The sequence below is a fragment of the Lygodium microphyllum genome, chromosome 19 (assembly GCF_053477565.2).
Source record: "Lygodium microphyllum isolate KBCC chromosome 19, Lygodium_microphyllum_v1.1.10, whole genome shotgun sequence".
Lineage (NCBI taxonomy): Eukaryota > Viridiplantae > Streptophyta > Polypodiopsida > Schizaeales > Lygodiaceae > Lygodium > Lygodium microphyllum.
Window position 1 is genome coordinate 47,457,202 of NC_141153.1, and position 15,349 is coordinate 47,472,550.

Genomic DNA, 15,349 nt, shown 5'->3' on the forward strand with positions numbered 1-15,349 from the left:
GGGACTGCGGAAATCGCTGTCATGGTGGTAGGCAACGCTGATGGAGGGCTGGCTGAATAAGGCACCTTTCAAATGCAAGGTCTTTCTTTGGCGGGTAATGATTGGTGGTCTTCCTCTTGCCTCGGCCCTTTCCAAGCATCGAATCTCGAATGGCAATTGTTTCTTCTGTACCACTACTACGGAATCGGCCCGACATCGTTTTCTTTCTTGCCCGCTCGCCAAGAATATCTGGTCATTCTTGTCGCAAATCTGGCGCGCAGTGGTGGGGTCCTCACTAACTCCTTTCGATTGGGTTTTTGTGCGCCCAAAGTACCCCACACCGCCACAGTTACATATGAAGATCTTATTTCACTTTTTCAGATACTGGGGATGCTGGCACATTTGGACCACGCGCAATGCTTTTCTCTTTGATTCGGCCTCTAATGTACCGAGACATATTGCCAGGCTTAAAGGGCTCTTGCATTGGCAGCTAGATCTCATCCGGCACTCCGACTTGCTCCCTCGGGAGGATTTGCATCCCTGGCATATGGCAATTGCCTCTGGGTCGTTGCCATGATTGGTGTAACCTTTTTAGTGCATTAGTACGGGGGATTTCCCACACGTTGGGCTAGGGCCCTCGTGTCTCTTGTAATCATGTAATCATGTAATCTTGTACCTTTTTCCGTAATTAATACAATTACCTTTTACGAGAAAAAAGAGAGAGAGAGTCTAATGATGTTGTCTAGCCTAGCGGCTCATGGTGAACTGATCGAACTCTCACTCCCTTTGCAAGAGCAGTTGGTCGGCCAAGCTTTGGCAAGTGACACTTTTTTGTTTCTTAAGGCTGATCCTGATAATATACAAAGAGCGATGGATACATGGGACTTATTTACCCTTGCTTCAGGGCTCCACATTAATGCATATCAGTTGCACTGAGAGTGGCCTTCACGCCTTGGGTTGGCAAGGCAAGGTTGTGCTTAAAGGCTCTGTTGTTAGGCATCTACACTATCCTTTGGGGGTGCAAGCTTTGCCTAAAGTGCTAATGGATTGGATATCCTCAGGCATCATGGATAAGTTTTTGTATTGGAAATCACAAGCTTGGCCTTTCCACGTAAGATTGAAAATAGCTTAGGAAATCGTGGCACCAATGGTTTCATATTACCTCCCATTGCTCCCTTGGCCGAAGTCTAATTACCAGAAATTACTCAACTCATTTGTTAGTATCTGTATCCACACCTCTTTCCTTGTGCAAAAGCAAGGATACAAGTGATCAAAAGGTCTGGGTGGATCTCATGTGGAAGTGTGGTCATCCGAGATAAGATCTTACCTTCCAATCATGTTCTACTAGATTGGACCGAATGACATGATTGAGCGATTAGTTGGGATCAGGGCCCGGGGGTAAGGCCTTGAAAACAAATTGATAAAAAATGCATGGACAGTCTCCTAAATGTGTGAGCATAGACCATTTTTCAAACACCACCTAAAAAGGTAGTATTTAAGGTAGAAATCACAAAATCCTTCCCAAAATCTAGTTGTCAACTAAAAATCACCAAATTCTTTTTTCTATAGAATAAAGATGTGGCTAATTACATTACTCAAAAGAAAACGCAACAAAGTAGAAGTCCTCAACAACATAGTTGGAGCTAAGTGCCAAACAAATCATGTATGTACAAGGCCCTCTTAGGCGGTTTGGGGGGAATGGGACAAAGAAGCCATGGTGGAGGTAATACCGACAAGGGTTGCCATTCTGTATTAACAGTCCTCCAAAGCCTCTATCATATTTAAGTCTCCACCAATTATCCGAATGTTGACAGAGGGTAAAGACTGAAGGTTGTCCAGAATTATCTTCTGTTCCACTGGCCATTTGGGGCATAAATGACCAACAGTCCATTGACTGCCTCATCTACTCTCACAAAAACCCATAAGACCCTCCCTTGGACTAGGATACCTCAGTCGTGAACTATTTGAAGCCATTGTTGTTCTATACAATGCAAACACAACCCTGAATCTCTGTAGCACCCATTGCTGAAGCCTAGTAAGTGAAACTTTGCCTTGGTAACAACTCCGATATCCTCTCTACCAAGAGATGATACCCTTGGTCATGAGAAATTCAACAAAGCCTCCAACAAGCACCCTACGAAGAAGATGTCTCATGAGACTTTCACCCTCCCTCCCCTCATACCGGGTCGGTATGAGGGAAGGAAGTGTGAGGCTTGGGCAACCCCATGTGACCTGGTATGAGGGAATGGAGTGCGAGGCTTGGGCAACCCCATGTCTCCCCCCCTCCTCCATGGTGGTTGTGCCTCATGGAGCAACCATCGTTTTTGTCTCCCGGCGTGTAGGGTTCTCATTTTGAGCGAGGCAGCTAGGCCCCCTGCTCCAAGTTCAAGTCGACACAACTTTTTTTTGAGGAGAGGTGGGATTGACCCGTGGCGCCATGGTCCAAGATGGTTGAAAGTGGACCCTTGTGAGCCCGAAACTCTTTTGTGGCGTGATTCGATGACTCCAAGCGTCAAGTTACCCATGTGCAAGTTAGACAAACGAGTTACGCGTGTTGTGAGCGAGCCGCGACATGGAGGGATATCAAGGGCGTGACACAACCTTGCACATTCCATGAGAGGAACATGTACGTCTCTCAGACTGGTGTGGCTCCAGAGCCCATGTCCATCTCCTCTGCCTTCTAGTATAGACTGCATCATGTCTCCTCACTGCAATCTCTATAGCCTCATCTAGAGTAGGAAAATCCTCAAAATCTAGGGAGTGATTCAAGCCACATACTCCAGCTCCTCCTCTCTTCCCCACGCGGGGAGCATCTCAATTCCCACCCTCTCTTCAACAGTCAGGATCTGTGAAACCATATTTGCATAATCTAGAGCCACACATCCAACTCCTCTCTCTCCCACAGCAGGGGAATCCCCTCCTCGTACTTCTGAAGCTAAAATCTTTGTATCTACATGGAAAATTTCTAGCAGAAAGGGATAGAAGCTAAATTATCCAAAATGCCATGAAGTCATGGCTACTGAAATTAACAACTAGCTAGCAATGGCCTAAGGGATTGGAGGTGAAAATGCAGGTGTGGCTACTTGGGCTGCTGGTAACTAGGGGAGAGGTAGAGGTGCAGGTGCATCTATCTCGATTGCTAGTGACTAGGAGGTGCAAGTGCAACTATCTAAGTCACTCATGTCTGGGCAAGATGGAGGTATAAGCGCAGCTATCTTGGCTGGGGGGAGCTAGAGCTACACATTGACCCTGATGAGCACCCTAAAGCCTCTTCCAGGCCTTACCTTATGCCTTCCATTTGCTTTTGGGATCATTTCTTTTGTTTTTGTAATCCAATTCCCTACAAAGTGATGAGGAAAAACCTGTCATGTCTCAGACCAATTGCTAGAGAGGGTTTTGTAAAGATCATTCATGCCCTCGATCTAGTGCTTGTTTACAGTTTCTACATGACAAACTAGTCACTGAGGTGAATGTGTGGATTTATTTCTGATTCAAAAGTTCTATTTAATTAATTATTGATGCTCTATACATCATTGATTTTCCAGGATGCTGAAGAAATGTTGTTAAAGCATGGCCTTGTTGATAATGCAATAGACATGTGCATAAATAGTTACAGGTATTCTGTCTATAAAAATCACAAATTGTCATTGGCAACATGATACATCAGCATGCAAAGTGTAATATGTCATAAACAAATTTTTAATTCAATCTAATGCTGATCCTTATGTTCCTGCCTACTTGCTGTGTCCCTTCTTTACGCCATTGACATATCTTCATGGGAATCATAATAGGCTATTGGATTTGGCATGTGCTATTTAGCCATCTGCTCATGAGTCACCAAATGGGTTAAAGTTAGTTTTCCATTTGCAGCCCTTTGCTGTAAACCAAAGATAACATCGGTGAAGAAATACCTTAAAAAATAGATTTTCTAGTCATCTGTCACATTTCAGTTTGGGTCGGTTAAATCTGTGAAACTGTCAAAGGTGTGGTTGTCAACTTTTTTTAAATTCTATTAATAAATCCCCTGTTATTGTGTTTTGTTCTTGTATAAGCCAAAATGTATAAGCAGCAGCTGCATGGAAGAAATAGGCAGAATAATAAACCCGCTAGTTATTGTGTTTTTTTCTTGTATAAGCCAAAATGTATAAACAGCAGCTGCAAGGATGAAGGCAGGATCTGAGCTTTGATGAACCATGCAAAGGTTTCATTTGGGGTCCTTGATCATCCTGCTACACTCAATCTGTTTCCACCTATGCTGTTCATGTATCTGATCTTTTAATGTCAGACGTTCAAATTATATTAACTCCTTTTGAGACTGTTCAGTGTTCATATAAAAAACGAAGTGTGAAACGCTATGTTAATTTGACTGTAGCATACTCACCATTGTTCCTGTCCAGTTAATATCAGATGGAATGATGCACTGGTAATGGCAGATGCTAAGGACTTCCATGATAGGAATAATTTACGTGAGAAGTATTTCAAATGGCTGTTACAAACAGGCCAGGCAAATGCTAGCATTTAAGCCCTTGAATATTAATTTCTCTAGGATTAGACTAAACTATGATAATAGTCAGACATAGAAATACTTCAACTTTCCCTTTTTCTTCAACAGTAGCTCAGTATATTCTGCATATTTTCTTCAGTTAGAAGATGCTGGCAAAGAGAAGATACAATCTGGTGATATTTGCACTGGCATAAAAATTTTTCTGTGTGGAAAATTTATCGGTCATGCTGCCGATTATGCCTTAAAGTCACCCATTCAAAGAACTGAGGTCAGTGCCTTTCATTTACTGAAATGATTCTTGCTCGGAATAAACTAATTCTTAAAACTTTATAACTTGCAATAGCAGGAATTATTGGATACAATAGCAGAGGCACTTGCAAGTTCAGAGATGTTTGAAAAGGTCACACTCTCAAAGAAACGTCTTCTTTCCCTATATCATCCTTTCCTTGTAAATCTTTATTTACAAGCATATTTTGGTGGTGGATAAAAATTGCAGCTTGGTCAATTTATGGAGAACATTGGGGATTTGCAAAGGGCTAAATCAGCATATCAAAAAGGGCATTCTTATCGTCATGCTATAGAGCTAGCACGAAGAAATTTTCCAGATGAAATATCTCAACTTGAAGAAGAATGGGGCGACTGGTTGGCTTCTAAATACCAGGTTCTAGAGATTATAACTGTCTATAATTCTTAGCGTGCAGATCAGTAAACAATTTGATTTGGCCTAATCCAACACACAGTGAAATGAAAATGAAGATGTTATACCAATGTGCATATAAACACATTAAGTTTCAGCTTTTCTGGTTTTCTTACTAACTTCCAGAAGGATACTTTCACAGGGGAAAACTTTAAATTGCTATAAAAGAGAAACTCCACAGGTACACTGAAAACTGGACCAGGGTAGAAACCAAGAATGTGGTTGCCACAGCATCCTGATGATATCATAGTAGATTTAGAAATATAGAATTATTTTTATATTTCAAGGAACAAGATTTCTATTACAACTAGCTCAGCTATGAGCCAAGGTTAGAAATATATACAACAGAACCTAATAAAAAATCACCATAAAGAAAATAGGAAAGGAAACTCACCTAAATCAAGAGGAGGCCAAATTGTAAAGGGGAGAATCTCCTACTAGGAGCCAATCAAATAAGGAGAAAGGACTGAAATTTCAAGGGACCGCATCAGAGTCAGAACACACCACCAAGAAGCCCAAATAACATTACGACCATGGGAGATACCAATCTCCTCAATAAAAAATTTGCAATATCTGTCCAAGGATGAGTTTGTACACATAGAGCCTACAAAAAAGCTAGTCTCAAAGCTGTGATATGGATATTGACATCCAACAAAGCAGCCCCATCCAACCATTTTGGAGTAGTTACATGCTACCAAGATATCCACACCTGACCTAGACAATTTAATAAAGTGGATGGGCTGCACCAATTCCGAGAGAGACTTTTTGGTCCAGAGAAGTAAGGGCAAAAAATATGAAACCATACTAACCATGATGGATTGTGCGACTTTAAACTGCACATAAAGAGGCCAGTCCCAAGATTTCCAATACATAAACCTGTCATGAACTCAGGAAGACATCCAATTTTGCAAGGCCTCAGGAGCCACATCCACACACATGTGATAACCGAGCTGCCAAGTAATTTCATCTTTAGAAACAACTACTCCCTGCTAGCTCAGAACTTGCAAATCTATCTCCATACAAGAACTCGATGTAGAATTATGAGCATTGATATGAAGCACTGAAGCCAAACCAACTAGACTCCAAACAGCCATTGCCCTATTCACATTGGTCTAGTCAACCTTGAGAAACATAAAGGAATTGTATGCCAAAGATTAACCCAAAAGTTGACTACCACTAGGAAGAGTTAAACCAATGATGTCCTCATCATCAACCAACTTATCCAATGAAGAGACCATCAGGTGAGTGACCAATGTGAATGGTAAAAGACTAAGAGGGCAAACTTGATGAAGAGAATGAGACATGGCTCATTTGTGATCCCCCCTCCCCCTACAATTTAAGTGCACTATGTGCCATAGTGTTCCAGCTGATGGTATCAATAAGAGAAATGATGCGAGGACCAAAATCCATGCTAGACATTAGTTGCCATAGAAAACGCCAATTAACATGATCAAAAGCCTTTTAAGTATCTAGCTAGATCATAACAACCTGCTGGCAACAAGCTTGCATGATCAATCCCCATCTGAACGTTCAAAATATTATCCATGATGTTTGTCCCTTAGTAAGACCATACTAATATGGATGAATCAACTAGAGAAACTTTTTGCAATCCATTGGTCATGATTTTGGAAAGTATTTTGTACAAGGTATCCATAACAGAAATGGGTCTCCATTGCATCAAGGTGCACACGGAAGGAACCTTGGGCAGCAAACAAATGACTGCAATCTTCTAATTCCAAGGCATCAAACCAAATCTCCATACATGCTAGCAAAGGCAAGTTAGTGGGCTTTTGAATTGTTCAACATGGACTGAAAACAGTTTATTAGCGAGGCGGCGGCAGGCCATCCCAACCAAGACATTTCTTGAGCTTAGTAATATCCAACTCCATCAAATTTGCCCATTCAAGCTCAATCTAATTTTGGACCATGTCACAAATGTGTCAATGAGCAGAATGAACAGCATCAGAAAGAACTGCATGCAGACCCAACATGCAGTACTCCAAGTACATCTGAAAATAGATCCAGGCTCAATAACCATGTCACCCTGCTCATTCATCAAGCACACAATATTCTCCTCCATAGCATATTTTTGCCATAGATGAGCAAAGAAATGATGAATCTAATTGTTATTATCATGCAAAACATCCCAAAGGGCTAGCAATTTATACTTACTATAGGTAATAATTTATCAAAGGTATCTTGTGATATGCCCCAAAAAAGCCAAATTGATCTTTTCTGTAACATGTAAGTAGTGTTTGGAAGTGATTTTTAGCTCGTTTTGAGAGTGTGGACAAATTTTGGTAATGATGCATTTTTTGTCAAAATTTCTCCAACATATAGGAACATGTTTTGTCTTTGAGGTTACATTGTAGTCAAATTTGGCAGAATTCAATTGAGTGCCATCTCACAAAGTTTGAAGAGGGCATTGAGGAAAACATTTTGTCCTCTCACAAGCTCTATCAAATTCCTCACAGTTTTGAAGCTATGAGCCTTTGAAAATGAAAAATAAATTTTTTCAACACTTATTTTTTTTTAAAAACGTGTTGCCATGTTGCTTTCGCCTTTCTTTTGTTATTTTTGGTAGATTTGCATTGGTATGCTAGTTTTTGAGGATTGCATTCTTTATTTTCTTGGAAAAAATGTGTCCTTTGGAAAAAGCTTCTTGCTAAGTGCATAAAGCCGTTTAGAAGGCAACTAATCAAGATAGACCATCATCTTGTTTTGTGAAATTCGAGATTGAGATTGTGAATGAGAATGAGATTGTGAGTGAGACAAAGAGCAAGATTGTGATTGCAAATGAGATCTTTCATGTACATAAATATAGTACATGAAAGATCTTTCATGTGAGGGTGATCGGGTGGATCAAGCTCCTCATCTAAGTGCATGTTGTTGGCTACTACTCCTTGTAACTCAGTCATATATAATACAAAAACTCTCTCCTCTTCTCTCTCTACTCTATAATTTCTTTTCAATCGAATACCATATTGAATTTTTATAAGATTCTGACCAGTCTTGTTTCATGTCCCCTTCCTGTTGCATAGACACCGAATGTTCCAACAAGGATTGCAAATGCTACAATTCACCTCCAAAGGCTTATGCATGTTAAATACAATATTGTCAAGACAAAGCATGTGCATTGTTCCTAAAAATGGGCCATGCATTTCTATCCAAAGCAATTAGTTGCTGCATTTACCCAAAAACTAATCATATAGAAAAGATTGATTAAAACGCAGAGTTAAATGAGCAAGCAGAACCTTTAAGGCATGCACCAACTAATGAGCCATTTCCAAAACCAAGGGATACTTACCAAAAAAAACATGTTGTCTCTCCACCCACATATCAAATACTGTTGGAAAGAAAGCATGGGGCAACAAAATAGTCTGGGTCACTTTGAGGTGTACATGAAGTCGCCAAGCCTGAGATTTCTAGTAAGGAGAAACCTGTCAAGCAGATGTCCCATGTAAGCATTGAAGACAGCATGACTCAAATAGGGGGAATTGAAATACAAAGAAAGTCTACTCAGAAACTGTACAAACAGAGCAATGGACTATACAAGCATGTCAAACTACAAAGGAAAGTGATCTAATAATGCATACTTCTATAATACTCTCATTTCCAAAATATTTGAAAAGAAAACATCATCATGCATAATATATACAATTCAATCGAGGCCATGTCATCAAATGTTGGGTAGCTGACTGAAAAGTAAATCATGCGGTCGATCCATAGAGCCAAGGCTAAAGGTGTTGTTTGAGGATAGCCAATGCAAAATCATCCCATGCACGGCTCTTTGGTGCATCCATCACTAAGTGCTCAGATGTAGATTGCAAAGGATCCATACACATATTGAAGTGGCCCATTAGTAAGCCCGGTCTACCAAGAGACAAGTCTGCTTTTAGGCAATCCCATAGGTCATGATGGTACAAGGAGTCGTTCAATGCATAAACTCCAACCAGCAATAAAACCTAACCTTCAAACATAATTTCAATCACCAAAGAACACCCAAACACATCATTCTTTACAAGCACCAGTTGAAATTTCTCATAAACAACCATGAGGACACCAGAGTAATGCATTGCAATGCCCCCAACATTAAACAATCGAAACCCATGGCAATCCACAATTCTACCTACTTTACTAGTGACTTTTATGTTCAATAGCACATAATACATCCCAACTATTCTCGTCATCCAAAAAGTCTATCAGCACTACAAATGCATTTTTCCCATGATGATCAAACTTAGAGGTAGTGGGATCCTCACTTAAGAGCTGATTTTGGATACGACGATCCTAGGGAATGGTCAACTTGCCTCTCTCCCTCTCTTTTTTCGTAATGAATGATTATATTAAAAGTCAAATAAGGAAAGAACAGAAAGAAGTACAAAAGTAAGGGCAGGGTATCAAAAGAGACTGCCCAACACCATGGTACTAAATCATCTCTAGTCAAGATATGAGCATGCTAAATGAGATCAAGATGTGACCGAAGAAGTCCCTTAAACTTTGCAACATGACTCTGGATGCCCGAGGCAGCATAAAAAATGAATGCATTGCAAGTGACCCAAATATGCCAATGACCCCACGTGACATGCTTTGCCAACTGACACTTGACTGTCGCGATTCAGCACCTCTCCTTTCTATCACCCTTGATGCTTCAATCAGCCCGTCACGCCTCTGCCATGCCCTTCCCATGCTTCCATCCAATTGTCATGCTTCCTACATCCCATCACACAGCCTGTCACGCCTCCTCCACCGTGCCACTTGCCCGCCATAGCTCGCCTATCCCACAAACACCAATCCATAGCCATAGTCCTCGCCTTCTTCATTCACCCTCCCAGCCTTCGTCCAATTCCTTGTCGTATCCATCTTAGCACATCCCTCCCTTCAGGTGTCAAAATCACTAGAGCAAAGCTCAACACAAGTCATCCAATCATAGCTAGCACCACAATCACATGGAGCTAGCAACATCGCATGAGATTGCAGCCGATCCCCTACCACCACTAGGGGGCTCTAGTGCAACCCTCCACACATAGTCGGTCGATGCCTTCCCGCCGATTCACTTTGGTCTGAACATAAAGTTGGCACTTAGGGACAATGTGACAACCCTAGAGGCGTCTTCTCTAGCTTGCAAATTGGTTGGAGATCGCCTATCCATTCACATTCTCAAGGGCTCCATCTAGTCGGCTTTCAACAGCACTCCTGCTAGGGTCACATGCGTGGTACCCCTAGGGAAGGGGTGCTTCGAGCTGGCTCGCCCGAGCAAATGGAGCCAACACTTCTTGCCAGCCCTCTTGATGTTACATCATCAATGGCATACTTAGACACATGGATTGAGGGCCAAGACTACTCATCACTCAGAAATGGCACTGCCATCACCATCTATTTTTTCGGCTTCAATGAGTACTTCACACTATACCTCTCTGAGATTGGCAGTGCATTCGGCCATGTCATACAAAGAGAGAGGACCTTGTGGACACAATATCAGAACGCCCACACAAATACCCATTGGTTCAAGTTACTGTTCCCATAGAGTCCTTACATTAACTTCCTCAAACCATCAGGATTCCCTTTGTCCATGGAAGTTTTCTCACCCAGCCTGTCACATACAGAAGACCCCCGAGGCAATGCTTCGCTTGTAGGATAATCTGACATCTTGCAACGGAGTGCCCCAAGACTCACCAATGCCAAACCTCCTTCAGAGATGAGGGAGATGGTAGACCTAGGACATGGAGGCCTGTCACATACAGAAGACCCCCGGGGCAGTGCTGCGCTTGTAGGATGATCTGACATCTTGCAACGGAGTGCCCTAGGACTCACCAATGCCAAACCTTCTTGAGAGATTAGGGAGATGGTAGACCTAGGACATGGAGGAGTGACGCAAAGGGCCAGAGACGATGCACTACTAGATAGAGAAGGCCACACCAACAATAGTGAGAGCGCGCATACGAGGGACAGGGGTAGAAGCAAAGAGGCCCAAAGTTGAGACAGGCAGAGGGACAATGGGGAGTGGTCAAGGACCTTAGACCACCAATCCATACAGTGCCACCTCAGCCTCCAATGGCCTCCATAGCCACTCCCCAAGTTATCCAAGAGCTATAGATTCCACAATAGATTACAACAACACCACAAATAGATGCAACCCAGGCCATAGAGGCAATGATACGAGTTGTAACTTAGGAGACACACAAACCTACAGACGCGCCATTGTCTCCTAGACTTCTATCTCACTAAGTGGTGATTCCAAAGTTATTACTATCTCAGGTCCCTGACATGCAACAAAGATAGCAAAGAGGATACACGAGAGAGTTTATGCTAGTAGACAGCAGAGATAGCGTGGGCAGCAGAGCCATACCGGTTTGAGAGACCGAGATGCATTTCATGAGGATACTCTCATGGAACCATTAAATGCCACTTCTCTAGTGTCACCAACTGACACTTATGGCCAAATGAATGACCCAGGCCATCAACTGGCACCAAATACCACCAAGTATCTGTGCAACATAACTTGTAGCACCATTTGCCTTTGATATCCCGTGATTTCCTCGAGTCTTGGGCTCATAAATTTACTCTAACCCTAGTTACACCTCACATGTGCTACATTTACTTAACCATGTGGTTAAAAATTAATCCACATGTTAAGTGAGCTTTTAAAAATACATGTCCTCATAATAGAAAACCTTGGATTGGAAAGGCATTTTGTTAAGCTAGCTTGTCATTACCACAAATTTCCACCAGGCTTTGCATTTCCGGAGACCCTAAGTGGTATTGCCTTTCTGGACAAGTCAGTCCTTAGCGCGAATAAGCAAATGATATATTTGATTGGTTGAAGCACGACCCAAAAGTAGCCAACCATCAATCATCCAATCCTGCCAAGGGACCTCCTGGTCCAAAGAGGGAAGAGGTTGCACGGGCCGTAAAGAGGTGGAGATGTCGTGCCACAAATCACGTAGCCTCCAGACGTATGGAAGCAGTGTCAAGGCAACTTGAAGGACATAACAACCCCATTGACACGTACAAGAGCATCGACAATAGTGACGAGTCCCAAAGTTGCCCCATCCTATTCATCATTAGTCTTTGTTCCTATTTGCCTTGTCAAGAGAGAAGCTTTCAAACCATTAACACTTCTGGTCTCGGGGAGTTTGCCACCTCCCGATCCAAAGGTGGGTGCCAAAAAGATTTAACAAGGACCAATTTCCAAGAGTGGACCAAATGATTCAATAGCATAGAAGACTTAGGCTAGATAGGTTGTTTGGCATTAACCACATTCGACCATGAGACAAATCGATGACTCAAGGAAAGACCTAGCAATCGATGATTAAGGTTGATTGCCCTCGTATAAGGCCTCGAACAATGACCAACAAAGAGTATTCATATGTGTCTCCAAGTCCAGAATAACCCCACCACCCATTCCTTTGGGAGTGCAGACATTGTGCCAAGAGATCCAAGAGGGTACCATCTGAGTATAATCTTCTTTCCAAAGCAAAAACCAAATAGGTTGTGTGATTTACTGTAAATGACACTTTGGCCAAGGGAACAAGGGAAGGTAATATGAAATCATTGGTATCATGATTGTCTGTACTATTTTTAATCTCACAGGACAAGGCCAAACTTATGATTTCCAATACACAAAGTTATCCATAATGCCCAACAAGATCCAATCTATTAGCGCCTTGGGTGAAACCTACACTCCCGAAGGATAGCCCAAGTGCCTGAAAAAATAGCCCTTAAGCACTACCTCGCCTTGCTAGCCCAAAGCCCAAAGCCCAAAGATCGCTCTCAGTGCAACTATTAAGGGCCGACTTGGATGCATTAATGTGTAGTGTTGAGGCAAGGGTGAATAAGTCCCATGTGGCCATCGCTCTTTGTTTGTTATCTAGATCAGCCTTAAGAAACATAAAGGTGTCATCCGCCAAGGCCTGACCCACCAACTGTTCCTACGAAGGGAGAGAGAATCCGACCACCTCACCATTGGCTATGCTAGACAAGAAAACATCATCAAAATGGGGTGAGTGGCCAAGTCAAAATCGGACTCACACGCACACAGGTCTGCAAAAGATGAGCAAACAAGAGGCAGGGTAGGGTGCAACAGCTGGTGTGTAGGTCAAAATCGTCAGGCAGGTTGGCAACCAGGGCAGTCCAACCCCCAGTCTTGGACGAAACAGGGCACGTAGGAAAATATATCGGACTAGTTCCACACCATACTTGGAACACACATGAATTGTACCCAGCCTATATACCATTTTCTACCTACTCAATTAGTTTATCATAGCATTGGATGGTAGCTTTACTAGGACCTGGAAAGTTTCCCAGACATTTTGTGTGTAACGTTTTGGTATCATAGGCCAACTTGGCCTTTCGTAGACGTTAATATAACTCTCTCTTTTTTTTTCCGTAAAAGGTAATTGTATTAATTACGAAAAAGGTACAAGTTTACATGATTACAAGATACACGATGGCTCTACGCCAGTGTGTGTAAAAACATTCTGTCTCTCTATAAGAACTAGACGACTAAAGAGTTACAAAAAGTCATGGCAAAGACGCAGAGGAAATTGCCAGATGTCAAGGACGTAAGTCCTCTCGAGGGAGCATGTCAGAGTGCCGAATAAGATCTATCTACCAATGCAAGAGACCTTTAAGCCTAGCAATATGCCCCTGAACATTAGAGGCGGAATCAAAAAGAAAAGCATTCCGAATGGTCCAGATATGCAGGAGTCCATGGCAACAATGGCAAGAAATATGTGAGCATTGGCAACATAATTGTCTGAGCCACTTTGAGGCGGACATGGAAGGGCCACGCTTGCGACTTCCAATACATAAACTTAGCTGCCAGTTTCTGTGAAATCCACTCCAGTAGTTGCTTTGGTCGAACGTCAACACCCAACGGGTACCCAAGATGCCTGACAATGGAGCCACGGGGAACAACCTGACCCTGCCAGCCCAATGACTGTAAATCAAACTCCGTGCAACTGAGAATGGCTGATTTGAAGGCATTGATACGAAGACCAGAAGCATGACCAAAGAGCGTCCAAACATCTAATGCCTTGCGAATGTTGTCCTTGTCCGCACGCAAAATCATAAAGCTATCATCAGCCAAAGATTGGCTAATGAAGTGCTGTCCCAAAGGAAGAGAATCCGGCCAGCTGAGTAGAAGCTGCCATTGAAGATAACATTGAAGGAACCGGGTGGGTCACCAGGGCAAAGAAGAGAGGACTCAAAGAGCAACCCTGTCTCACCGAGCGTGCAAGGACAAATGGCTCTGTAACACCACCATTGAGCATAACTCGCGGAGAGGCCGTAGCACTAATGGTGTAGATCAATCGGGACATCCGAGTACCAAAACCCATAGCAAACATAAGTTCTGCAATGAAAGACCAGTCTAAATAGTCAAAAGCCTTTTCCAAATCCAATTGAATCAATACGACTTCCTGACTAGAGTGCCTTGCATAGTCAATAGCCATTTGCACATTTAAGATATTATGCAGAATGTTGCAGCCCTTAATGAAACCATATTGAAGAGGATGCACAATAGCTGGAAGGTGCTTGTGGAGCCGATTCGCCAGCACTTTGGAAAAGATTTTATACATCGAACCCATCAAAGAAATTGGTCTCCAATGTTGCAACATTGACGGCGAAGGAACCTTTGGAAGCAGTTTGATAAGGCCTTCATTCCATGAGGAAGGCATGATCCCTGTTTCCCAAACCTGCTAAAACATAGCCGCCAATGGCTTCACCAGTTGGGTAGCTGAGCTCTCAAAGAATTCATTGGTGAGACCATCCCAACCAGGAATTTTATCCTTAGGCAGGTGTAACAAAACTTCCATAACCTCCTCCTCACAAATATCTGCCTCCAAAGTAGCTTGCATATCAAGTGGAACCTGATGGCGGACCAGATCATAGAAGACTGAGCATGCATGCGTAACCTGGTCAGAAGGCTACGGAGAAGAACCAAGAAGATCCAGAAAATAATTCCTGTACATATTGACAATGGTCTGCGGATCAGTGACCATTCGACCTTCTGAATCCTGGAGTCTAGTCATATTTTCTCAAGCAGGAGAAACATGCAAGGCGCGAAAGAACTTATGAGTCTGACAAGCACTATCTTGCAAATTGTCAGTCAAGTTGTGCAGTTTTGACCTGCTGATAAGATTTCAACTGAAATTCTTTAATAAGAT

General features: G+C 42.5%; 1 protein-coding gene across 1 annotated transcript in view; it reads left to right on the forward strand.

The window, feature by feature from the left end:
- Nucleotides 1–15,349, forward strand: part of LOC148019832 (intraflagellar transport protein 172-like) — a 324,662-nt gene that overhangs the window by 207,960 nt on the left and 101,353 nt on the right. The window contains exons 21-23 of the mRNA XM_087700018.1: nt 4,623–4,751; nt 4,830–4,883; nt 4,980–5,144. Coding sequence (XP_087556144.1) covers nt 4,623–4,751; nt 4,830–4,883; nt 4,980–5,144 — 348 coding nt within the window. The remainder of the gene's footprint in view (nt 1–4,622; nt 4,752–4,829; nt 4,884–4,979; nt 5,145–15,349) is intronic.